Source organism: Papaver somniferum, chromosome 9 (genome assembly GCF_003573695.1).
Source record: "Papaver somniferum cultivar HN1 chromosome 9, ASM357369v1, whole genome shotgun sequence".
Lineage (NCBI taxonomy): Eukaryota > Viridiplantae > Streptophyta > Magnoliopsida > Ranunculales > Papaveraceae > Papaver > Papaver somniferum.
This window is the reverse complement of record NC_039366.1, coordinates 21,404,405-21,431,630: the sequence shown is the minus strand read 5'-3', so window position 1 is coordinate 21,431,630 and position 27,226 is coordinate 21,404,405. Positions and strand designations below refer to the sequence as shown.

The 27,226-nt window shown below is 35.7% G+C and overlaps 2 protein-coding genes across 4 annotated transcripts; one reads left to right on the top strand and one right to left on the bottom strand.

The window, feature by feature from the left end:
- Window positions 1–21,428: 21,428 nt before the first annotated feature.
- Window positions 21,429–25,859, bottom strand: LOC113313215 (phosphomannomutase/phosphoglucomutase-like). Of its 3 annotated transcripts, none has more exons than XM_026561954.1 (18): window positions 25,760–25,859; window positions 25,366–25,575; window positions 25,175–25,241; window positions 24,866–25,049; window positions 24,720–24,772; window positions 24,433–24,521; window positions 23,905–24,141; window positions 23,620–23,684; window positions 23,479–23,539; window positions 23,268–23,385; window positions 23,110–23,191; window positions 22,929–23,001; window positions 22,789–22,850; window positions 22,445–22,543; window positions 22,182–22,336; window positions 22,005–22,101; window positions 21,791–21,868; window positions 21,429–21,714 (listed from the first exon to the last, which is right to left on the bottom strand). In XM_026561954.1, exons 1-18 carry the CDS (start codon window positions 25,764–25,766, stop codon window positions 21,604–21,606), a joined length of 1,848 nt encoding a protein of 615 aa, XP_026417739.1. In that variant the 5' UTR covers window positions 25,767–25,859; the 3' UTR covers window positions 21,429–21,603. The 3 variants fall into 3 exon arrangements, with proteins under 3 accessions (XP_026417739.1, XP_026417740.1, XP_026417741.1); XM_026561955.1 differs by having other exon boundaries at window positions 22,445–22,540; XM_026561956.1 differs by lacking the exon at window positions 25,366–25,575.
- Window positions 25,860–26,048: 189 nt separating this feature from the next.
- LOC113312154 (ubiquitin-like protein 5) lies at window positions 26,049–26,446 on the top strand. Its single transcript, XM_026560908.1, has one exon. It carries the CDS (start codon window positions 26,141–26,143, stop codon window positions 26,360–26,362), a length of 222 nt encoding a protein of 73 aa, XP_026416693.1. The 5' UTR covers window positions 26,049–26,140; the 3' UTR covers window positions 26,363–26,446.
- The last annotated feature ends 780 nt before the right edge of the window (window positions 26,447–27,226 follow it).

Sequence of the window (27,226 nt, the reverse complement as noted above, 5' to 3'; positions counted from 1 at the left end):
TATCGATCCTATGGTGTTTCGGTCTTGTACCGTAACTATCAAGTGAACATCTTATTGTTGTATTATCCCAATCTTGTATCCATAGATAATTACACAAGGTGTATTGTGATTCGCTGCTTGGCTTTGATTTCTCACATTGTTAGGCCAGTCCGAACTAACCCTGTTCCAAGTGGACACCGTGTTGAAATATTCCTTTTGTGATTGTTGCTTAAAGAGGCTTATACACGGTGGGTCTTGAATAGGTTGTGATCAAATGAAAATATTGTGGTGTACTTGGGTACCCTCGTCATTTCATAGATATCAAGTGAAGTGAAGTTAATTAAGGTTCCTTTATATATTATAAAGCATTCCATACAAAACCCGAAGTTTGTCCTGTATCATTTTGATCATCTGAAGCTATTTATATTTCACTACAAAAATACTAAGTTTCAGTCACGCGGAAGAACTGTGGAAATTGATCAAAAATCTGTGGCAATAACTAATTTTCCATGCATGTGTTGCCGTAACAAATAGTTTAGTGGCTAATACTATTTGCCACGAGAATAGCCACGGTTCTCAGCCGAGGCTAATAATGCCAGAGCATTGACCACGGTTCCATTGTGTGGCTGATTAACATTGGAAGTCACACGCGTGAGGTTATTACCCATGTCATTACCCACGGTTTTGTAGTGGCTATTACTGCAATATCATTTGCCATTTGTTTCATGGTTACAAAATCATTTTTGGTTGCTAGCCATGGGTTATCGCTAGTGGTTTTATTGTTTGCGACTATGTTTTTAAATCAGTCATAAACAATATTTATTAACACAACCATTCCGACAATACAATCCATTCATTCAGAGAAAAACACAAATACTACAATTTTGTCCGATTGGTTGCATTCAAGAAAGGCAAATGAAAAATGATACTAAAGTCTAGTACAGGTTTCAAAAGAAAATTTTAATGGGACATGTGAAAGAACAAAATGTATTAAATATTACATGTGGATTCCTTGCTTTCAAAGTTAATCATATATCTTCATACATAGCCTTGAACTTATCTGCAAACGAAGCCTGTAAAATGAAAAAATCAAAATGAAATTGTTGACAAACATGAAAAATTAACCATGTATAACATTGACTACTGATTCGAACTCAAGGTAATCATGCACAATATTGGATAACATGGACACCAACTTCATAGGAATAGCAAGGCTCCTGAAAACACAGTAGTTCGAACAACAAAGTTTACAAAAATTGCATGTTTACTAATTTTAGCAGACCAATGAATCCAAAATTTACGATCACTAGGTGGTGCAGGCAAGATAACTGATAGAATAGTACAGAGAAGGCAACAACAACAGATACCAAATGTTGACGTAAGTTGAGCTGCAAAGGGTCAGGGCTTACTCTTGGCTGCTGCACATATTCAAATGTAGGTTCCTACATAGACAGGTACAATTTGTTACTTCCATAATAACACTCAATTCCTAAACACCAATTAGCTAATACAAAAACGATATTGCCAGTCTAACAGTGCAAAATAGAAGAAAAAAATAGATTTGAAATAAAAAACGATATTACAAGTCAACTCTGCTCTTGATGATGCCTCTTACCTCTGAACCACTTTTAACCATCACCCAGTCAATTAGTCCTGCCAAATACCTGCTGCAAATGATCTCGAAATCACGTCAAGTTGCATAGTCAAAATGGGAGAGCAAACATGATACTCAGACCCCTTTTGCACCAATATATTTAAATATTAAGTATCCATACCTTTGTTTACTGTATAGATTGTTAAACCATAAAAGATAGTAAATCTCTTAGTTCCACTTGAAATAGCACGGCATCATGAAATTATACAACTCAGTTCTGGCTCACCTATGTATTCTGGTTTATTTTTATCGTGCATATAACTTCTTTTGACAAGAGATACACTATAAACGAACGAATAGTTGAAAGGTTAAACTATTTGACAAGAGATACACTATAAACGAACGAATAGTTGAAAGGTTAAAATAAACAAATATACGGATTTCTTTGGGGGAATATAATACAAATGTTTCAGGTGCAAATTAACTAAATTGGAAGAAAAAAAGGTAACAAAGAGGCAATGCCAACACTAACCTCTTATGTTCAGGGGAATGCTTATATTTTTTCAAATTCAACCGGTCATTCTTCGTCAGACATAAGAGGGACCACTAGTGAATTTCCAGCCAGTCATAGATAAACCCGAGTGGATCAGTAGTGTAACCCCACCAAATATCACCATATATTTTTTTGAGAATGAGGGTCCTGCAGTAATTAGAAATTTCACTCTTTGTTGACGGAGAGATGGAAGCAGATGTGCACATTATTTTGGTATATTGAAAATAAAAACCCTGAATACATATTAATGTCTTTCAGTACGTCCGCACTATGTTCAAACAGTCTACATATCTTTACTCCATAAGCATTAAAATTGAAAGGTAAAAATCAAACCTCCAATGGAATTGAAATGTAGAAGCACCTACCATAGATTAACACAATCAGAATTCTTCGTCCTTGTTTTATGTAATGTATTGGATTGATTCACCACAAAATACAATCCGAATTTCAGTTTGTAATTTTCTCAAACACAGATCACTCACCTTATTATAATACAGAAACTCATACATAAAATAAATAGCAAATTCAGGTGAACCAAAAACTAAAACTGAAATTAAAGGATAATCGTACCAGAAAATTAAAGGAACAAGCAGAAAATTTTCTTTCTAGCTTGTCGGACATACAACCCGAGGCATAAATCAAGGTTTGAAAAATGGGTCACGGCTCAGGTCACAGACACTAGGCGTGACCGTTATAATGCGTTTTGACAGGTGTGAGCACGTTTTGGGCTAAAAACGCGTTATATAGTAAAAAACGCGTTTTTTGGAAGTTTTTTAAAATAATGGGCATTTTAAAGGATAAATAGAAAATTAAAAAAAAAATTATGATCTAAAATTCCTATGTAACGGTTATAACGTGCGTGAAAACGTTTTAACGGGTCTAAAAAACGTTGTTATTAGGTTTTTTTTCTTTTTTAATACTCACTCCCTCCCTAAATAGATGACATATTAATTTTTAAATTTTGTCCCACTAATAGATGACCTATATCATTAAGAAATGGGATGTTTCTAATGCTACCATTTTAATTGATCATCGTCGGCAGCAATTACGCAATACATGCATAAAAAATGTGACGACAGAAACAATCACCAATCCAATTTAAGAGAGTGCATATCCTAACTAGGTAGACTTGTCCCTTTATTAGATTGCAGAATTTCCATCAAATACCAAGAAGTCGGCAGGGTTTAACAAGTCTATAGGGTACTAGTTTCTAAAAGTGAATCATACCAAGAAGTCGGCAGGGTTTAACAAGTCTATAGGGTATTAGTTTCTAAAAGTGGATCATTCAATGCTTAAAAAACTCAGTAAAGCATGCATTGCATGGTGAGTTAGGATAGAGTCAATCAACACGTTATTGGATTTGATATAAAATTGCACTACTTATAAGATGATACTTATAAAATTGCAGTGCTTATAGGTTTCAACAGAGAACTAAAGCCGTGAACTTGGTTCACTTGAAAATTCATCTTTATCCAATTAGGGGAGGCAACGGACAATATGTCGCATCACTTTTTTCTTTCATTTCCCTTCTTTTAGATAACATAATCATGATCACACTATTTTTTCCCCTTTGTCTTCTTTATGTTCACCCTTTACATACAGAAGAAGGCGTGTTGTTGTAGTAGACAAATATTATGTAACTCTGCTTCTTCCGCGGAGAAATTCTTCTTTCCTCTATGTTTTGAAGTTTCCAAGTTTCAACATTCAACTACTAATTTAAGAGGTAATTTTAATATTTTATTGTAATATTATTAAAATAAGTATTTAACGTTAAATTTATTGTTTGTTTCTATGTAGTTTATTTATAGCAAATTTAATTTTTTTTCTTCATGATACCGGGTGATGATGCGGATGTCGAATGGTGTCTTTGAACTATAAATTTTAACAATACATGTACTTTCTTATATCAACATTTAAGTTAGTAGTTGCCTTTTTTTGTAATGTTTTCGTCAAGACAATTAAATCTAGTAAAATCTATGAAATAATTAGCATGGTGTTAGTGTTGATGCTAATTAAATATAACTTCATATATGCATGTTAAAAGTTGTGAATTCTGATTAGCAGGATGTTAATGTCCATATTAGTTAAAAAATATTAAATAATATTTAATTTGGTTAAATTTTATTTACTTAATATGAGTGTAACCATTTTAAGAAAGTCTGCTCAATAACTAAGTAATTTGTATTTAAAAGAGTCAAAAGTCAAAAGAATAATAATAAAAATAAATAAAAAATTGTGTCCATGATTAAAAGATCCAGCTAGTCTATGTTCCTTTATGCATGCAACCAAATCCTATTGTTTCAAGAATATATTGATTACCTAGATACTCCCTCCGTTTCTAAAAAATAGGCAAGTTTGGTTTTCACAAAAATTAAGACAACCAATCATTGTAGCCACTTTTTCATGTTTTTTCCTAAACGATCTTTTGGTCCCTTTATGGGCATAGTAGTAAAATCATAACATTTGACTTTCCACATATGGAAACAAGCCTATTTTTTGACATACCCAAATAAGAAAACCTGCCTATATTTTAGAATCGGAGGGAGTATAAAATAGATATCTAGAATTTTCTATTTGTGGACACAAATTAAATACAGACAAAAAATAGTACTAGTGAATAAGGAGAAATTAATAGTGTAATGAATTGTCTTCATGCTCAATAAGTAATTCGTATTCATGCTCAAAAAGGATCAAAAGTTAAAAGCATAAAAATGAAAAGAAAAAAATAATTCTCTTCCTGTCAAAAGAAGATGAACTGTTTGAATACGGACTTCACCGAATCCGACCCAATAGTACCTCATGCACAGAAAATTGGAATTTCATAGATTGAAATGGAAAAGAAACAACACCCATTTAGCCTAAAAGTACCTCCCAACCTCCAAGTTAATTGTTAGCAAAAGAAACAGACTCCTAGTACTCCTACTTCCACTCTTTCATAACTTGAAATTCATTCATCGCTCCACTTCTTCCATTTTAGCTAGAAAAGGAATATATGTTTAACATCTACAAACAAAAACACGAAAACATAAAGAAGAAATAGAGAGAGGGGCGGAGGAAATGGATGGAAAAAATAGGTCTTCTATCTTACTTCTTTTTTTAGGTTTATAAGGAACTGGATTATTATAATACCCTTATCCTTTAGAAGATGACACTTGGTTGTCACTTAGCCTGCATGCAGCAACAGGTGGGAGTAGTCAGTAGGGAATTAGTAGGGTGACCAAACATACGTGAACTGGATAGAAAAATACTAGTACATGTACACGATGTGATATGACATTGTTGTCCATTTCGATCTCTATGTGAATATACTGGTACATGTACACGATGTACATATGACATCGAGAATAAATGATCTGGTGTATGTCCAGTACAATTTGAAGTTGGAACAATAAAGAATTAAAGGTAAAGCAAGGCGACATAACATTTATGTTCACGACGTTCATAGTCTACTGAGGAATGACAATATGCTTGACTGGATAGCAGGGGAAGACGAAACACCGTTTTACCTCAAGAAGAACAATGGTTAAATATGCTGGAAGAGGAATCCGTTAATAATCCAGAGTATGTCACTCTACCATACAACTGGCATGATCCTGAAGTTCAAATCCCATACGAAAGGTTACCGGTGAATGACTTTGGTAATCTTTCATTTGGAAACAATACACAAGGTTTTGAGAATGCGAATCCAACATATGATTCTCATTACACTTCTGATCGCTCTGACCATGGTGTTCAACATATGAACGAAGGATATAATTCTAATATTGATAACAATAATGAAGTAGGTAACAATGATGATAAAAATGAAGGAGGTTATTGTTAGAGCATAGGTCGGTCGACCTCGCATGCGTTGCTATCTCAAGCATGTTTGTCAATGTTAGTGATCAAAAATATGAGTCTTGATTTCTAGCCTACATAGCTAAGTCTCGGACTAGGATAGAAAAGTGCAGTGGAGCTCAAGGACTTCATGGCGATTCATCATACAATGACGAAGATCTATACAAGGAACCGTGGAACTTCATCAACAAAAAGGTATGTGGAGAATTGAACTTATCTATCACTCAAAAGTCTATCTATTCTATCTCCTACTTCTTATGAGACAAAAGTCGTATGCTATATAGACTAGATCATACACATTTGACATTTTGAGCTGAGCATTCATTGCTTATCTTTTATCTCGAAATCGTGTGTTGGTAAATCGTTTAACTTTGATCAAGTTTATCTTCACCTAGTGATGAAAGTCATGAAAAGTTTTAATCACTTTGAGAATTGCTCTCACGTGAATCGGTCTGTGAATGACGGCTACATGGCATCCTCTGAGAATGTCTCAATGATTGAAATGAGAGTTTAGATTACATAACCGTGTATTCCTTGAACCGAAGTTTTCGAACTTTGTTGATCAAGAGAAATCGGGAGGATTGTGGAATTGGCTTGCCAAGTCCGCGAACCCAGTCCGCAGACTCAGTCCGCGAACTGTCAAAAGTTCTCGACCGAGAATTTCTGCTGGATTTTCCAAAACTCGTTTGTGTGCTAAGTCCGCAAACTCAGTCCGCGAACTGGCGGAAGTTCTCTTTCCGAGAATTTCTGCTGAGTTTGGAAAACTCAACCGATTAACTTAAGTCCGCGAACTTGTTTGTGAACTTAAGAGGTTGTGATCTAAAGATGTGCTCTGAACATGAAACATTAAATTACTAAGGAATGTTTTATGCAAACCGTAGCTATAATATTCATGGGCCGATTCAATCGAATCGAATCATCTTTGTTTCAATTGTGTCTTGTGTAGTTACATAAGATCTCATAGCAATTGAACAACTCTTTAACTAGTTCATTTGAGTCAATTGAACTAGTTATGGTGAAGAAGAACAAGGTTAATATAAAATTCTCATATGGTTAACCTTTTGGGTTACTATGTTGAACCAACATACACGTACACGTTTGGGCATGGTTTTCATAAACTCAGTAAACATCTACCCAAGTGTGTGTGACAAGCTAAGTTTTCGATCTAACGGTTGAGAAATATTATCTTGAATTTAAAATAGGTTTTCATCTAACGGTGAATAAGAATTTCTTTGTACCTAAGGCAAAACCCTGATTTGAAGGCTATATAAAAGAGAAATCTAGCATTGTGCAAAACTAATCCCCACACGTCTGTGTGATACTAGTGCGCTCACTAGAGTCGATTCTCCTTTAACCTTTGGTTTTCTTCTCTAAAACCAGGTTAACGACTTAAAGACTTCATTGGGATTGTGAAGCCAGACCGACACTACTTTTATCGTAGTCGTGTGATCTGATCTTGCATCTTTTATCGTACGAGTACAATCGATTGATTGGCTTGATATCGTGAGAGGTCTCCGATAGGCAAGATAAAGAAGTCGCAAACATCTTCGTCTCACTGTTTGTGATTCCTCGACAAACCGCCTGTGTATTCAGGAAGGATTGTAGAGAGGTGATTGATTAATCTAGGTTGTTCTTCGGGAATATAAGACCGTATTATCAATTGGTTCATGTTCACCTTGATTTTATATCTTAAGACGGAAAAAACCTAGGGTTTATCTGTGGGAGACAGATTTATCCTTTGATAGACTTTTCTGTGTGAGACAGATCTGTTTATTATCAAGTCTGTGATTTTGGGTTGCAGCAACTCTTGGTTGTGGGTGAGATCAGCTAATGGAATCAAGTGCGCAGTATCCTGCTGGGATCAGAGGCGTAGGAGTACAATTGTACCTTGGATCGGTGGGAGACTTATTGGGATTCAACTATAGTCCAGTCTGAAGTTAGCTTGGAGTAGGCTAGTGTCTGTAGCGGCTTAATACAGTGTGTATTCAATCTGGACTAGGTCCCGGGATTTTTCTGCATTTGCGGTTTCCTCGTTAACAAAATTTCTGGTGTCTGTGTTATTTCTTTTCCGCATTATATTTTATATAATTGAAATAATACAGGTTGTGCGTTCGTGATCATCAATTGGAAATCCAACCTTTGGTTGTTGATTGATATTGGTTGATCCTTGGATATTGGTCTTTGGAACCGTCCAAGTTATTCCTTGTATTTGATAAAGACTCACTATTGTTTTTAGCTTGAGTAAAAATCAAATCAAGAGAGAGATATTAACTCCTTGAGATATTTTTATCTAGATTGAGTCTGACTGTCTAGTTGATTCTCTAGCAAAGTATTTCGGAGTTAGTCCATACAGATCGCTAATCGAAATATTGGGTGGTGTTGTTGGACCCCCGCTTTTTCAATTGGTATTAGAGCAGGAAAACACGTTCAAGACCTAACAACTCTGTGTTTGTAGCGATCTGACTCTATGGACAGAAGTGCTATCTCTGTGAACGTACCACCAGTCCTCGATGGCTCAAACTATCTATGGTGGAAAGTTGTTATGCGCACATTTCTTCAGTCGGGTGACTTCCAATCATGGATATGTATTGTGAATGGCGATGAGACTCCCGTTGTTATGGAAAAGAGATATTGTTGTACCAAAATATTTATGTATGTACAATACTGCCAAGTTAGTTGTTGCAAGGCAAAACTCTGACGGCTTGAACGTCATACTGCATGCTATTACCCCAAACCTTAGACATCATGTGACCTCTTGCACTACGTGTAATGAAGCTTGGGATACTTTAGAAAGCGTATTTGAAGGTAACTCCAGTGAAAAGGAAGCTAGGCTTCAAAACCTTAATTCCGAATGGGAAGACCTTTCTATGGCAGAAGAAGATTCGTTCGACGATTTTTATTACAAACTGTCTGAAATTGTTAATGCATCATGTGCATTGGAAAGACCACTCCTGAAAAGAAAATTGTGATGAAAATCCTCCGATCGCTTCCGTCCAGATACGAATTTAAAATACATGCCATCGTTGAAGGAAATAACATTAATACTCTTTCACGAAACACACTGGTCGGAAAAAAATAGAATTTTCGATCGCGAATATATGGCAAGAGACTATCATCATTTGTTTGGAAATCGTGCCACCTCTCCTGATCATAAATCTTGTCATCAAAAATTGACGAAAGAGAAAAGTGAGAATTGCTTTATTTCTACGTTGTCTTTGTTTATACAAAAACATAAGAAAATCCTCAGACGTAGTAAAAGAAAGTCTCAAAAGGAAACTCTGTTGGTCAATATAAAGGATAAGAATACCAAGAAGAGCCGTACTAATGAAACTGGGCTTATGTGTGTTCAAGTCCCTTCGAAAAATCCTGAAACGGAGGTAAGAGAGATAACTAAAGAATGGATGAATACTCTTGATTATTGTCCTGAGGAAATCTATGATTGCTCTCTCAGTCTTTTTGCTGAAAATCATTCTCATGATTCTTTCATGACATGTTCGTCTGTGTATCATAAGTTGGATCAGCAAACCCCTCCTGATTTTGTATTGAATTCCAGTAGTTACTCGAAAAAGGCTCTACCAAATCTCTCTGTTCAATTGAGTTCATCTCAGGATCATCTTAGCACGATAAATCAAAAACATTTCTGCCTGGCTAACCGTTGTATGCTGAAAAAGAAAAGGAAGTCTACCCTTCATCAAAAGGGGTTTTCAAAAACGGTGCAGGGTTTGCAAAGATCTGCAGTCAAGTTTTTTAAAACTGTGATTACAATGGATAGGAAAGTTCTTCATAACTCTCCTTTTCAAATGCATAAGCAGAAACCTAGTGGAATGGGTGGTTTCTCTCTTTGCAAAGATTATCCCGGTCCAACCTTGGATTGGAGGCCCTACGCTCAGTAATCTTGTTGAAAAATGATTCTTGTATCTTCTTCCTCTTATACAAGAATCATGATACACAAGGGGACTGTAATATAATCTTGTTATTTTCTTTTTGTGCTTTTACCAGGTGTTGTTCGTGAACGGCTTCAGCTTTATGGATAACTATCTTCTGTTAGGGTTTGGTAAAAAGGGTGTTTCTGGAAATTCTACAACTGTATTCCTTTAAAATCTCTTCCTCTTCAGCACTCTCATTTCATCTTCTCTATCATGTCCTCCTATAGTCTTTCGAGTAAAGAAAGTGATGTATGGACGGTTCTATTTCCTTCGAAGAAGATTCGTTTCGATTCTTCTGACAATGAGATGTGCTATGACAAACATGTTCCTTTGTCTGATGAGAACCCTATAGTCTCTCAGTTTGATAAGCTCTCTTTAACCATGAATCTCTTCTTGGAACAAGTTCTTGCTCTAAAAATTGAACTTGAAGTCTCTTCCAAAAGACTTAAGGAGAAAATGGATAGTCTTGAGTCAAGGATTGACCTAATCGAAGAAGAGCTTGAAGAATATAGGGAATACGAGAAGAACATTCAAGGTAAATGAAATGATTTATAAGAGGTTTAAATGCCTAGTATGTCTTCTTTTTGGATTAGTTGGAAGAATAACTAGCGCTTTGAATAGCGATGATTGTGACTACACATAGCTATTTTTGTTTTCATCTTCTTATGTCTATTTTTTAGGTTTATTGGTTTTAAATTCTAAAAATACTTGGAGGATGATATTATTGCGGTATTGATCTTTATGATTTTGTGATATTGCAATTTTTTTATGGGATATGTATTGTTTACGTCCGTGAACTTGAAGGTCCCATATTGCGGTCAAAAGTAAAGTCGTTCATGAATTTGTATTCGTATTGATGAAAGAACGAATGAACTTTTTGACAATTACAAAAGTTATGCCTATGCAATCATGTATTTGATGGAAAATAGGATGATATCTTTTGTTTGACAAGGATAAAGTCTATTATATCGTTATGATGGAAAATATAATAGATCCTTGTATGTTATCCACGGTATTGATGTTCATTGATCCATCTTGTTATGTTTTACCGTGAAGGCTCCATTGTGTGTCTTATGTTGAGCACGATACAACTAAGTCGATTTTTCTTATTGGCTTGTTGGTTGTTCCATAAGATGCTACATGTCGAGCATTAGGAACTAAATTAATCAACCAGTTTTGTTATTTAGTTTGTACTCCATAATTTTTCTTTCTTATGTCGAGTACATGTACGGTTAAGGTTGTCATATTCTATGATGAACTTAGTCGGGGTTCCATAAGTTCTCTTATGTTGAGCCCAAAATAATTAAATTGATTACTTCGGTGATTAGTTTGGTTGTTTGTATTACAATTAGACTAATTATAGGTTCTCTTGTAATTAATCTAGTTGAGATTTCATATATTCCACAAATTCTTGTGTTGAGTATATGAACGGCTATACTAATCATGTTCTATTGATTAATGTAGTCGTATATTCCGTAAGGTTTTCCTTATGTTGAGCATGTGAACGATTAAGTTAGTCATATTCGTATAATTACCTTAGTCGTAGCTCCGTAAGTTTACTTATGTAGAGCACTTTCAATTAAATTGATCACTTTTGTGGTTTGATTTAGTTGCGTTTTCAATTGAATTAATCATGGGTTTACTTGTGATTAATTTGGTTGAGCTTTGGATATAGAAAATCATTCCTATGGTTTTTGGTGTCCAATTAAAAAATCCTTCTTTTCTTTCGAAATTAAGGTCGCTCTTTTTTTTCTTTCGGGAATGACATCAAATGGGGGAGAGTTCTTTTGAACTTGTGCTTAATGGTAATATCTTGCGGGGTGTGCGGTTGTGGAATTTTATAGGGGTTATATTGTATCTTAAAACTCCTTGATGAATGCATTTAGCTTCGGCTTTATGATTGCATCTAAATTAAGTTGGTATGTATTTTTCTTTTAGTCTATGAAATGTCTCTTGTGGAAATTTCATTATGATCCCGTTCTTGTACCTTTGCCAATTTTATTGACAAAAATGGGGAGAAATAATGTAGTTCACACTACAAATACATATAGTTTTCGGATCATTGTGTAAGGGGGAGTGGTTTCCATGATCGAGATGGAGTATTGACTAAGGGGGAGTGATACATATCACCGTAGTATTATTTTTAAAGTCGTGATACAATTGGACTTTAATATTACATAATAATACTATGACACTGAATCTCGATTTCTCTCATTGTTATAGCTACGGATCTCGATTTCTCTCATTGTTATAGCTACGGATCTTCAACAACGGTGATGCTAAACTTACAACCTTTGGGATCATTGGAGTACTTGGAAGGACGAAGATTTCAGGGAAAGTTGAAGATTAGACTATGGCATAGGAGCCACTAAAGTTTATCTTTTTTGTATTCCATATGTATTAATAGTTTTGTCACTAAAATTGACAAAGGGGGAAATTGTTAGAGCATAGCTCGGTCGACCTCGCATGCGTTGCTATCTCAAGCATGTTTGTCAATGTTAGTGATCAAAAATATGAGTCTTGATTTCTAGCCTACATAGCTAAGTCTCGGACTAGGATAGAACAGTGTAGTTGAGCTCAAGGACTTCATGGCGATTCATCATACAACGACGAAGATCTATACAAGGAACCGTGGAACTTCATCAACAAAAAGGTATGTGGAGACTTGAACTTATCTATCACTCAAAAGTATATCTATTCTATCTCCTACTTCTTATGAGACAAAAGTCGTATTGCTTATCTTTTATCTCGAAATCATGTGTTGGTAAAGCGTTTTGCTTTGATCAAGTTTATCTTCACCTAGTGACGAAAGTCATGAAAAGTTTCAATCACTTTTAGAATTGCTCTCACGTGAATCGGTCTGTGAATAACGGCTACATAGCGTCCTCTGAGAATGTCTCAATGATTGAAACGAGAGTTTAAATTACATAACCATGTATTCCTTGAACCGAAGTTTTCGAACTTTGTTGATCAAGAGAAATCGGGAGGATTGTGGAATTGGCTTTCTAAGTCCGCGAACCCAGTCCGCAGACTCAGTCCGCGAACTGTCGGAAGTTCTCGACCGAGAATTTCTGCTGGATTTTCCAAAACTCGTTTGTGTGCTAAGTCCGCGAACTGGCGGAAGTTCTCTTTCCGAGAATTTATGCTGATTTTGGAAAACTCAACCGATTAACTTAACTCCGCGAACTTGTTTGCGAGCTTAAGAGGTTATGATCTAAAGATGTGCTCTGAACATGAAACTTAAATTACTAAGGAATGCTTTATGCAAACCGTGGAAATAAAGTTCATGAGCCGATTCAACCGAATCGAATCATCTTTGTTTCTATTGTGTCTTGTGTAGTTACATAAGATTTCATAGAAATTGAACAACTCTTTGATTAGTTTATTTGAGTCAATTGAACTAGTTATGGTGATGAAGAACAAGGTTAATATAAAATGCTCATATGGTTAACCTTTTGGGTTACTATGTTGAACCAACATACACGTACATGTTTGGGAATGGTTTTCACAAACCCAGTAAACGTCTACCCAAGTGTGTGTGACAAGCTAAGTTTTCGATCTAACGGTTGAGAAATATTAGCTTGAATCTAAATCAAGTTTTCATCTAACGGTGAATAAGTATTGCTTTGTACGTAAGGAAAAACCCTGATTTGAAGGCTATATAAAGGAGACATCCAGCATTGTACAAAACTAATCCCCACACGTCTGTATGATACTAGTGTGCTCGCTAGAGTCGATTCTCCTTTAACCTTTGGTTTTCTTCTCTAAAACCAGGTTAACGACTTAAAGACTTCATTAGGATTGTGAAGTCAGACTGATACTACTTTTATCGTAGTTGTGTGATCTGATCTTGCATTTTCTATCGTACGAGTACAATCGATTAATTGGCTTGAAATCGTGAGAGTTCTCCGATAGGCAAGAAAAAGAAGTCACAAACATCTTCGTCTCACTGTTTGTGATTCCTCGATAAACCGCCTGGGTAGTCAGGAAGGATTGTAGAAAGGTGATTGATTAGTCTAGGTTGTTCTTCGGGAATATAAGACCGGATTATCAATTGGTTCCTGTTCACCTTGATTTTATATCTTAAGACGGAACAAAACCTAGGGTTTATATGTGAGAGACAGATTTATCCTTTGATAGACTTTTCTGTGTGAGACAGATCTGTTTATTATCAAGTCTGTGATTTTGAGTTGCAACAATTCTTGGTTGTGGGTGAGATCATCTAAGGGAATCAAGTGCGCAGTATCCTGCTGGGATCAGAGGCGTAGGAGTACAATTGTACCTTGGATCGGTGGGACACTGATTGGGGTTCAACTATAGTCCAGTCCGAAGTTAGCTTGGAGTAGAATAGTGTCTGTAGCGCCTTAATACAGTGTGTATTCAATCTGGACTAGGTCCCGAGATTTTTTTGCATTTGCGGTTTCCTCGTTAACAAAATTTCTGGTGTCTGTGTTATTTCTTTTCCGCATTATATTTTATATAATTAAAATAATACAGGTTGTGCGTTCTTGATCATCAATTGGAAATCCAACCTTTGGTTTTTGATTGATATTGATTGATCCTTGGATATTGATCTTTGGTACCGTCCAAGTTATTCCTTGTATTTGATAAAGACTCGCTATTGTTTTTAGCTTGAGTAAAAATCAAATCAAGAGAGAGATATTAACTCCTTGAGATATTTTTATCTAGATTGAGTTTGACTGTCTAGTTGATTCTCTAACAAAGTATTTCGGAGTTAATCCATACAGATTGCTAATCGAAATATTGGGTGGTGTTGTTAGACCCCCGCTTTTTCAGTTATGATGACGATAATGAAGGTTATTATGATGATGATACTTATGCAAACAAAGACAGCCAGTACCCCCACGACGATGACTATGATGTGGAAAGGAACCTCCGAGAAAATGAAGTATACATGAATAAATCAAAAAAAGGTGGTGGTCGTAATTGGTTCGCGTAGCTTTTTAAATGATGAACATTAGTTTAACAATCCTATGTTTTTTAAATTTGAAGTTTTTAATCCTGTAGTTACTTAAAGTAACTTACTTTCCTTGTATCATTTAAAAATTTTAATTCGAAGTTTTAAGATTTCAATCCGGAGAAAGAAAAAAACTTTAAAAAAATGGTAAGAATTTTATTTACACGATTATAACGTGCGTGATAACGGGAAAACAGTACTAAAAAACGCATGTTAAAATGTTATTTAGAAGAAAAAAACATTCAAACTAATTTTAGAATAACGGTTATAACGTGTATGAAAACTGAAAAACAGTACTAAAAAACTGCCGTTATTTCCTATTTATCGGCATTATAAAGGCACGGGGTTCGGGGACCCTCACGGCCACGGTATGGGTGTGACCGTTTTAACAGTCGTTTTTACCGAAAAACGGATGTTTTTCAAACCTTGGTATAAATCAATGAAACATTGCAAGCAAATGAAGGATTTGTTTGATTTTTTTACTTCGAACTTGTACCAATATCAAAGAAATAGCTTAAATTGAAGAAGATAAAATACTATACTGCAGAAAAATTTATGAACGAACTAAAATTAAGTACAAAAAAAAATTAAATACTACTTCCAAAGCCTAAGTTCAGAAAATGAAAAGAAAGAACTAGATTTACACAAACCCTAACTTACTTGCATCATTTCCTTTTACATGTAGAGAGGTTTAAAGTATCGGTGTGTCTTTCTCTGGGATACATGGTCGAAGAAGAAGAGGAAGAAGAGTTGAGGGGAACTGGGGAGTGGGGAGTGATTTTTTCTTCTAAGATACGTGGGTTGTTCGTGTGAACTCGGATTATAATTTAGTTATAGATACAGCGGTACCTTCTATGCCGTAACAAAAAGTCCCACAATACCCACAGGCCCACTACGCCGTGACCAGAACCCATTCGACAGATTCATCCCTTATAAAACTGGACTCGTGGGAAATTATCATTAGGTCGTGGCGAATGAGTGATCTATTTTCCACGACTATCAATTAGTTGTGGCAATATGTGATCAATTGTCACGGATCTTCGAATTCGTGGCAATAGGATCGTGGCTAAAACTCAATAATTTTGTAGTGTTTCATTGCTTTTTCTTCACAAATATTTTGTATGAAGATCAATACCTTATTTATCCTTAGCTAATAAGCCTACCGTCAAAGAAGTGTTTTAGTTTGTTACTCCCTATATTCTGTAGGTTTTGTAAAAGAACGGAAATCTGGCAGGTGCATGACGCGTGCATCTTTGCTGGTATAACTTAACTACTTTCCTTTTTTTTATTTTTTTTGTTGTTTTTATAATATATGTATCGCCGAAGAATCGTTCCAAGTTGAGACTCGATGGAAAAACCCTTTTATTTTATCCATCTATTTTATGTGTTTTCCAGTCTCGTTGTGTTGTGAAAATGGGAAAATTTGTTGGTTTGTCCATCTCATTGGGTTTGCCCTTATGCCCAGAAGTAGAACTACCATCAATCACATGACTTTTTATTTATTATTTCTATTTGAAACTGAAGAAATGAATGATAGTAAACTGATTACGAGTTTACAAAAGATGCATCCTCCAACAGTTGAACATTAATTACACTGGGAGAAGAATTAGACCAAATACTATCAACTCTTGCATGTTTAGATAAGATATATGACACCTTATTTATTTCTTTTCGCACATAACTACATTTCCAAGAGATCAAGTTATGGAGTTTACAAAACATTTTTCATATCATAAATCAAGTTATGGAGTCTACAGTTAATGTTGAAACTCTCATTATTCACTGCATCCACCATCGGTGATAGGTGCTTAACTTACATGTTTAGAGTGTAAAATCCATACTAATAGTTGGTATGATTCTTTCATATTATCCTTATATTACTTTTCTTTTCTATTTCATTTGTTTCTTTAGGTGAATCGTCCAAAATCAATGGAAATTGTTTTAAAAGGAGCTAAGAAGAGGAAATGAGTTCATTGCGGCATATAAATATAAGTTGGAAGGTACAAACACAACTCTTGAAAACAAGTTACAGGAGAATTTACGTTGGTAAGAAGTATCCCAATGCCAACCATAAAACAAGTTGATTTCCACTACAAAGGAGTTACAGTTGATTCCAAGCCAAACATAAATGGAAATGAAAAGATATAAATATTTGGTCATTTTTATCTTGTATAGGATGACGATACGAACGCAACCCAAAAAGAATGAGGTCAATTGGAAGTCGAATGAAGAAGTTACGACCGAAATAACGAAAAACAAAAAGTATCCAGGAGGAATTACGACCAGATTTTTAGGAGACGAGACCAAACGTAACTCTGGAAGTTTTGATACTATTTTCTTGTAAGATTTATGAATGGTTTTAAGCCAATCGTAACTAGGGTGTTTGGCACGAGTTAGGGCTTCTGAATCAAGGAAAACGCGGTTCCGAAAGGATTGTAAACCCTAGACTATGTGAGCACTGTATAACAATACCCTCAAGACACATCGATTACAACACCTTGGAAACACATATAAACCTCTCATGCTACAATTCTACATCCAAACCTAGAGTTTACCCCTTTAGAGGGAACCCATTCTTTTTTGTATTATGTGTAGCTAAACCTTCTTTGATTAAGGATGAATTCAATGTTCTAGGCGTGAATCTCGATTAGTTATATAAATATATTTGAAGTTTTAATCATCATCGTTTGTTTTCACTATATCTAAGATTTATGATTTATTTCTAGATTGTTCAAGTGTAAAATTGGATTATTCTATTGATCATTCTATTGCTAGTAAAGAGTTGAGCGAACCGTAATTGTCGATTACCTCCTACACAAGTAGAGAAAGTGAGACCTTGAAGAGGGATTTTGTGGAGAAATCATGTGTGAAGAAAACATTAGTAAGTGGACCTTGCGTTAATATTCTAACTGCTAGGTTCAACCTAAGTTAATATAACTTAAAGCTCTGATTGGGTTACACCTTGAGTGCGCTACTACTTGGTGGTTCGGTTGGATAGAAATTGATATGCGAGTGCTTTAGTATCGGGTTACACAAGGAACTTTTGGTATAACAACAGTCTAGATGTTATTCTACGATTGGTAATGAACGGTTCTAACGAAGATAGATAAGTATAGTATACGAGTTAAAGCTTGTTAACGACGAAGAACTCCTTGATAATCTTTTTATTCTTATTGTTTTTATTATCTCTTGATTAATTAATATACCAATCCCCTTAGTTATTTACTTTATTTCGCTGATCCAAATAACTTATCAATTACACAGCTCTTTGTAGGAACGATCATTACTAGCGCAATATTAATTAGCAGGAAATATATCGAGTAATTTGTTGCACTTACGAAACGCATCAACCAGTTTAAATTCCATCTAAAAGTTCACAACCTCCACTCCTAAGTCATTTTCCTATTGTGTCGCTTCCCATAACCCCTTGCCCTCCGCCTGCTGTGCACTTACAACTTCCGCTAAGTAGATGCATTTTGAGCTTTAGTGCCTCGCTGACCTATACCACATGTTTTTGTATTATCATGGAAGTTTCCATCACAATTGATAGTACATATTACATATTCCCATATGAGGTGGTATCTGATGAATGTTCTCCATGTTTACTTTAGACTCTGTTAGTCTACTTATTTTGGGTATAGATTCGTGTTCATTTAAATGTTTCATGCAGTTAAAAATTATATTTTTCAGAGAGAAATCCTTTCCCTGAAAGACTTTATCACATCTTTTCATGTCTTCTTCTTTAATTTTTTTTGCATGCAACTTATAAAAAAAAGCACATACCCAATCCTCCAGTGAGAAATTATTATTGAACTGCAGATCCAATGTACAAAGCCAGACAGCCTTTGAAACCGTACACTAACTTGTCCCTTGTAAAAAGTATATTTTTAATGTACTTCGACATAAACTGGTTTGCTCTTGGGAGAGAAGGAAGTTTCCGTAGCCTCTTAAAAATCCATTGGATTCTGTCTCCCACCATGTTACCATAATGTATCTCTTCAAACATCTTCCACTAAGCGACTTCACTATAAATTTACCGTTTCTCTCTAAGGTCCAAGTAAGTTTATCTATATAATTCAAGTGCACGGATATGTTAAGGATGAGCTTGCTATTATGGGTTCAAAGAGATTGAAGATAAGACTGATGTCCCAGCTATCAAAGTTTTCTATAAAAGTTGATAAAAATAAGTGTATTGTTGATGATTTGTAAGTGCCTAACTCTGACCTATGTTTCTAAATTAAGATGATATTGTCGTTCCCTACATTCCAACAATTGTATTTTTGAATGAAGTCCAATTCTAAAGAGATATTCCTCCCTGACTAGCTATGTAGTGTTGCATTTCATGCTGAGGTTGAAAACTTGACCATCCGGGAAGTATTTAGCTTGTAGAGACCTGGAGCATATAGAAGTATTATCTGAGCACAGTTTTCATACTGATTTTTCTAGTAAAGCTCTATTGAAGGTATGCAGATCCCTGAATCCTAATCCTACCTCTTTTTTAGGTTTCTTTACATTTCTCCTAGAGATGGAGTGCTTGCCTTTGTTGGGCTTCTTGTTTCTCCAAAAAGCTTGCTGAGCCGAGTTCATCTTGGAGATGCTAGAATCTAGAAGTTTAAAGCTAATCATGTGGTATATTAGAATTTCTTTAGTTTTTTTTTTTTATCATGAATGATCTTGCTGCTTCTGACATGTTGATGCATCTCCACTTAGTGAGGAAAATAACATTTTCTTGTTTCCGCCAACAAAAAAGTGTAACTCTAAATATTTTTCCTCATCAATATCTAGTTGTCTAACCTGCATTATGCTACTTGTGTCATGGCAGGATGAAGGACTCATATATTTTTGCTAAAGTAAACCACTTGTGAAGTTATCCACTTGCCCGAGCAAACACTAAACTTCTCAATTACTTCAAGAAATTTGTTGGTTTGTGCAAGACTTGTTTTTGCAGAAAAGCAAATAGATGTCTGGAAATAGTAAGTGGTTTATCTTAGGAGCAGATTTAGAGATGTCCATACCTTTCAGTTGATTGGTTGACTCACAGTGATTGAGGAATCTGGAGAAATCCTCCATTGCTAGAATGAATAGATAAGGGGATAGAGGATCCCTGTCATCTTCCTCTTGCGGGTTTGAAAGCTTGAGTTGGAGAACCATTAAGCATGATTTCAGCTTTAGTAGTGTTGATACATTGTAAGATGGGCTGACATAATTTGTCATCGAAACCGAATTTCTTTATAACATCTTTCATAAATATCCACTCTAACCTGTCAAATGCCTTCGGCATATCCATCTTTAGAGCTTGAGTTGGAGAACCATTAAGCATGATTTCAGCTTTAATAGTGTTGATACATTGTAAGATGAGCTGACATAATTTGTCGTCGAAACCGAATTTCTTTAGAACATCTCTCATAAATACCCACTCTAACTTGTCAAATGCCTTCGGCATATCCATCTTTAGAGCAATGACCAATTCTACCACCTATCTTCTTCATTGCTTGAACCAACTTTTGAGCCAAATAAATGTTTTCAAAAATTAATCTGTCGGGGACATATGCTGACTGCATTCGAGAGATATATTCATCATATGTTTTTTGTGTCTTAGAGCAATAATCTTAGAGATTAACTTGTACACTGTGTTGCAAACCGCGGGATTAACTAGAGAAACCGGAAGGGAAATTACATTTGATACTAGCATTCTATTTTTATGCATAATAGATACCGTCTATCCCTAAGATAGATAATAAAACACTTGACATTTCGGAATCCCAGGTTTGATGTAAAGAAGATGCTTTAGCTTCCTTTGCTAGTTTTCAGCAGACTAATTTCCTATTCTTGGGGCGATGTTAATACCCCAAAAGTTGTTGCAACCTCTAGGAATTTCCATTGCTTCAGGACCGCCATTCCACTAGACCTTCATCGCGATTAGTAAATTCCAAAATCCTTTTGCAGTATCCCCCAATCCAGAAATTACTCAGATTCATCTCTTTAGCCCATTTTACTCTAAACGAAGATAAACTAACGTGGCAAGGAATGATGGGGAGATGAGTCGGGTATGAAAATTATAGGGAATTTTAGTGTTAAAAATGGTGGACCTGGAATCATTTTCTTAACTTTCCCAGCTAATCTTGGGAGATAAGAGTCGGATTCATTATGACGGATTTGGTGTGATTACAATCCAACTTGACTAGAAAAAGTAAAAAAATAGAACTCCAATTGAATTTTGGTAGTTCTATACCATGAGGACGAGATTCTGGAACGAATGGTTGTTGATTACTTGTTATCTAATCATCCAATTGAAGTGTAAAATTAACACTATGCACACAAAAATGAAATCGAAAATGAGCTGATTTCGATAGTTTGATTGGACATGGTAGAATTATAAATCTTACCTTTTTTTTAATTCATATAAAAATGTATGATGGACGATTATTAAAAGCTAAAATGATGCATAAATGATGCTACAGAGTATAAGGTTAGGTTTTTCCTTTGCATTTTTCTACGAGCATGGGACGGGGTTCCAGACTAGTTTGCTTAAAACTGTCGTTATGTACGAATGTAAAGCTGAGGGGTAGACTCCATGGGTTAGGAAATTCTTAAAGCTGAGAATTTTGAATTTGAATTTGAATTTGATTTATAATTATAATCACATATGAAATATTACACAGTCAGGAAATTCTTAAACTCAGAAGTGATAGTTTGAAGCCGGTAAACGAACCTAAATGGCTGTAATGCTCAAGGCTTATGATGCTTGAACGAATTTGTCTAGGGCTGATGTATCCAAAGCTGAGAAATTCTTAACAGCGCCAAGCACAGCGAGCCCAAGCTTTACTGCATCTTCTTTGCTTGGTGCCTGAAAATGTTTTTTCATTACACGTCAGTCATTATTCTTCTAGGTGCTACAGGTTTGTCAGAAGTCGGATGCATACCTCAATATTAAGTGGAAGAACGGGATCATGAAGAGATAATCTCAGAAGAAACCACCCACCATAGCCAGAGACTCGAACCTATTACCAAGCACAAAATTAAACAATAATATAGTGAATTCGTAGTGCTTTAAAACTCAAATCCATATCCAACTGCACCCAAATAAAAAGAAATTACATATGAAGAGATCAAGGTTTGCAAGTCTGGCAGACTTACTCCTTCATAGTTAACAGGGGCTTTTTGCAGCTTCGTTTCTGAATCTACTGTGTTCTCCAAGTGTTTCAGCACTGCCTCTCCGTAGTCCCGGAATGATCTGGACGAACATATTTGTAAGAAAATTGCAATGGTAAAGGCTACTCTTTAAAGAAATCATGGCAAAAAAATTTAGCATACCCTCCTTTAAGATCTGCATGACTCTGATCGATCTTAAATCTCAGTTCAATTGATATCCCTGGTTCCTCCAGGCCTTCAACCAGATCAGTTATTACTTTACTGCCGCCGACACTTCCAGAAGCTCGGGCTGAAGCAAGTTTGTTTAATACCTTGACCTAAAAGCAATATCGCACGCGGAAAACATCATAAAAATAGTGATGAGGAAGATGATGACATTCCATGAAAGTCAGACAATCACATAGATATAAACAGTCATTGCTTACCATGAGGTATGCACCGTCATCAAGCCAGTGATTCTCTTTGAGAGCTCCATGACCACTGGTTTCAATAGCTAAATGTGATTCCTCACCGACAGAATTCTGCTATAAAAACCGTCTCTCAGTTATGATATTTTTATACTATATTTTAAAAATTATTATGAAGCATAAAGCAGAAGAAAGAAATTTTATACATCAATTGAGTTCACTGCTAGCTACTAAGTTGGATAATTTCTCTGTGTTCACAGGGGTAAAGTTTAAAAGTTCAACCTAGCGTTGTTGAGAAGTAGCAATCTAAGACCCAGTATTTCTACGTAGAAACTAATGAGCTTGAGTAAATAAAATCTCACCAAACGGATACCCTCATCTATGACGTTCTTGTAGCCTCTCTTAAACCGGTGATGTTTTCCTCCTTCAAAAGCAGAAAAAAAAATTTGAGGAACAAATTTCCCAACCAAATGAGATTTATATAATTCAGATACCAACTTACCAAGTTTCTTCTCAATAAAAGTAGTTAGCCCATCCGAGGTCACACTGTCTGTGACAATAGTTGTTCCAGGATGCTACTAGTGAGAACAGAATTAAAAGCAAAAGAAATTAGAAAAAAAAAAAAAGTGAGAATATCAAATGAACAGTTCACAGAGAAAAATTGCATGCTCACAGAATCTTACTTCTTCAAGCACAATAGCGGCCATTAAAGCAATAAGCCGATTACGGTTAAATTCTCTGCCAGTAGAATCCACAGCAGCAGATCTGAAACAAAACATCTATGAGGAAACAGCCTACCAAAATGCAGAGCATACAAACACATAAGACGAGCAATTATTACCTATCAACATCTGTGTCAAAGATGATGCCTAAGTCAGCCTTGTTATCAAGCACTGCTTGGGTTATGGCTTTCATTGCTGCTTTGTCCTCTGGGTTAGGAATGTGATTTGGAAACATACCTGATCCGGAAGCACAAATGTTAAAATATCATTTCCCCGTTTCAATTGAAGCATCATGAAAACAAAAGCTATTAATCATGTGATAGAAATTACCATCTGGCTCCAAGAACTGACTACCAGAAGTAAGAGCTCCCAGTGGTTCAAGAACCTTTGCCTGATAAACATCCAATGAGAAACCTATAAATACGCTACAATGGCATAACGAACAGCAAACTTTGTAGGACATGGACTCACTGCGAAAAATCCACCTGCTCCATTCCCTGCATCAACAACTATGTGGAACCCCTCCAATGGTTTCTCTGAAATTTAAACATGAGACTTAGTGAACAAATCTTATTCACCTACTAGAAACATCTTAACACAAAAACTATGTGGGTTTCTTATGCCCCTGCATCAAGTTTAATGGATTGACTGTCCACCTAAGGAGAAAGGTAAACTAAGCAGCTCAAAGCGAAAGAAGGAAGTTTCCCATGAGTATAAATCTTACTGGCTACGTTCTGTTGTAAGTAGATGAATTACCTATGTTTCCAGCAGCCTTGCGAACTGCTTTTACGAGATTGGATGAATACACAGACATGTAATCCACCCGCTTTACAGATGTGGAAGCTGCTCGTTCTGAATTCTTTAAACCAGCAACTGAGAAGTTAGCATATATGCTCGCAGCACGCTCCAAGATGTCCTTGATGTCAGCTTTGCCCAATCCTCCAGCATTTGTGAAAAACTTAAACCCATTTCGGTTGTAAGGAAGATGGCTGGCTGTTATCATAAATACATCTTAGTTGAAAATTGAGTAACTTGAAAGTGAATCTTAGCTCAACTGAAATTTCTAGAATGAGCAAATTTTATGTCGTGCGGTGTAATCAGAAATTACAAATAGAAATGATTCCACCACATGGTAATGAGTTACAAATGATTGGCATACGAAAATTGTATACTCCACTTGAATGTGGACGCCATCTGTCCAAACAAGCTAACTACTTATGATATACAGTGTTTTCTTGCTTTAATCAAAGTAAGCTAAGCAGTTTTACGTAATTAGCAAAGTACCTGTTATCATTATGGATCCATCAACTGGACAAATAAACTCTTCATCTTCTGAAAGTGTGCTGTTAAACATTGCAGGTGTAGATGCTAATCTACAAAGACACATAAGAATGACCAAGTAAATAACCTCGAACAAATTCACTTTGGTTACAAAGGGATGGAATTATAGCCACCTTATAAGCATCATAAACACGTAGGAAACACATCTGGGTAAACCATTTCTCCTGACTTACTTGAAGACACTCGTCCAAATAGTTAATTAAAATGAATAAACGGAGAAGAATACTCACCCATATTGAATTACATCCAGGCCGGCACCAGCAAGTCCTCGAGAAACTGCATCCTGAAGATTAAATCATCTAATTCTTAACACGTACTAGGCCGGACAATCGCATTACAATGCGATAAAGCAAACATAAATGAAGAAAATACGCACCTGAAGTATCTGTGCAGATATTCGTGAATCATGACCAATAGAGACTCTAAGACGTTTAGTCCCATCAGCTTTCTTTTTGTCCATTAACCATGCTGCAAAACCAGCAGCGATTGCTACTGCAACATGCTCATTAAGGTTAAGAGGTTCTCCCTCAACACCAGCAACAGCAACACCTCGAATATCACTGCATGTATCAACAAGCCTCTAAATCTATGACATGCCACTTACTAAATAACAAACAAGATTGAAGATTTGCACATTCCAGGACCGGACCTTGCACTCAACATTAAACATGAACAAACACATTACCTGCCATTTTGAAGCTTACTGAAGTCAACCTTTTCCAAAGACAACGCAGCACTACTAGCCGAAACAGCTGCAAACAAATACCAAAACGAAAATCAACAACACAAATCAGTTGAAAAAGGTTTTAAAATTGATTATCTCACACTAATGTACAAGGTTTTAACATTGACTATCTCACAAGGTCTAGAACAGACCATTGCAATAGAAACCGCCACGGTTTCCATGATCAGTGTTGGTTGTAGTTAAAGTACGCAATTGCATGGCTGAGAACCCAGTCCTCCTCCATGCCAACAACTTCCTTGCTTGATAATAAGGAAGTGAATTGCGCACAGCAAATTGGGTGGTGCTATCCAATTGTCTATTCCGGCACACAAATACATTTTGAATAATCTTCCCTGATGAAACTGCATATACAAATCCGCACAACTTCTAATCAGATCTATAAACAATCTCCTCAACTTAATCAACTCAATTTTCGACTCTACTGTCACTAAGTTCTCTTCAATTTCGATTCAATTATCATCATGACCACCAATCAAAATTCAAAAAAAAATAAATCTAAATCACGATTATCAGAAATTGATTTACCTGCCATTTTTGAAGAATCGGATCCTCGCACAAAAATTGAGATAACGATTCTAAGAAGCTCTGGCGGAGAAATTAAGAACTCCGTCTGAGAATAAGAACCAATGAGTATATTCAGAAACAGAAGATTAACAGTGTATAAATAAATAAATAAACTGTATAATACTCCAAACTCGTATTATCACCTAAGATTCATCCACGTGTCAATCTAATGGCTTAAAATTAGTGGGCTTTTTTCTGTGGCCGCCAATAAATTTGAGAAGTCCATTAAACGTCTATATATATTGATGTAAGAATCAGAGAAGACCAGGAAAGAAGAAATTCTAGGGTTTTTTTTTGAGAAGGGGAAATTTTTGCAGAGCGTACGAAAGAAGAGAAGAGAAGATGATTGAAGTGGTGTTGAACGATCGATTGGGAAAGAAGGTGCGAGTGAAGTGTAACGAAGATGACACGATTGGAGATTTGAAGAAATTGGTTGCTGCACAAACTGGAACGAGAGCTGATAAGATTCGAATTCAAAAGTGGTATAATGTTTACAAAGATCATATTACTCTTGCTGATTATGAAATTCATGATGGAATGGGTCTTGAACTCTACTATAATTAAATAATATAAGCTTCTGTATTCTACTAATTCACTCTTTCAAGATCTTAATTAAATAAAATTTGAAATTGTGTGATAATTTAGTTTTGTTTTTATGATTTTGATTTTTTTTTGTCGTATTTAATTTAATTAGATGTTATGATGTTATGAATTACACGTCTCTCAAATTAAAATTACCAAAGGTATGTGTTCTTGATTGATCGCAAATCAATTTACATCCTTTCTTCTGGTGCTTCAACAGAACATGCCACACCAAGTTTTAAAATCCCTGTCAAAGCTTCCCAAAGCTTGGCTTCCATCTCAGCTTTAGTTGACTAATTGGAGAAGTAATTTTGAACCGGTAATCGGCGATATCCTGTCAGGAACAACAGACGTCTTAACAAATTTATGAAGGCTAAAGCCGTCCTTGAACATGTGGTCAATAAGTCTCCTTCGCTAAACAGTTCTAGCAACACATATATCAAAATTAAAAAAAAAAAAAAAACAATCATGTAACCTTAGACATCTCCCTTAGGCTGAGACTCTGAGTCTACTGGAGGAGGTAAGGGGTACTTGTATCTATTTTCTGGCGAGAATCAATCCTCGCCCATTTTGAAATCCCCTCCTACCTTATCCTTTCACCTTATCTGTTTTCGAGTAGAGAGAAGGGGATTAAAAGTTTTCAGGTCTTTAGCCACGGCTTTATGTCACTATTATTATCTCCAATCTCTCCACTATACTCAGCCTTAGTCGATATTGTAATAGTGATTTATTTAGCTACACCGTTACAAAGATTTGAACCATATGATCACACCGTAAGCATCAAGATGTAAAAGCTACACTAAGTTATAACTATGAAACCATAAGAAAATAATTTAGGGCTGAAAC

What these genes read in the sequence shown, in the direction of transcription:
- LOC113312154 (XM_026560908.1), top strand. Translation starts at nt 26,141, where the DNA reads ATGATTGAAGTGGTGTTGAACGATCGATTGGGAAAGAAGGTGCGAGTG.
- LOC113313215 (XM_026561954.1), bottom strand. An exon ending in TGGCGGTTTCTATTGCAATG is followed by an intron (nt 25,242 to 25,365) that starts GTCTGTTCTAGA and finishes ATTTGTTTGCAG; the next exon opens with CTGTTTCGGCTAGTAGTGCT. An exon ending in CATGCAGATCTTAAAGGAGG is followed by an intron (nt 22,102 to 22,181) that starts GTATGCTAAATT and finishes ATGTTCGTCCAG; the next exon opens with ATCATTCCGGGACTACGGAG.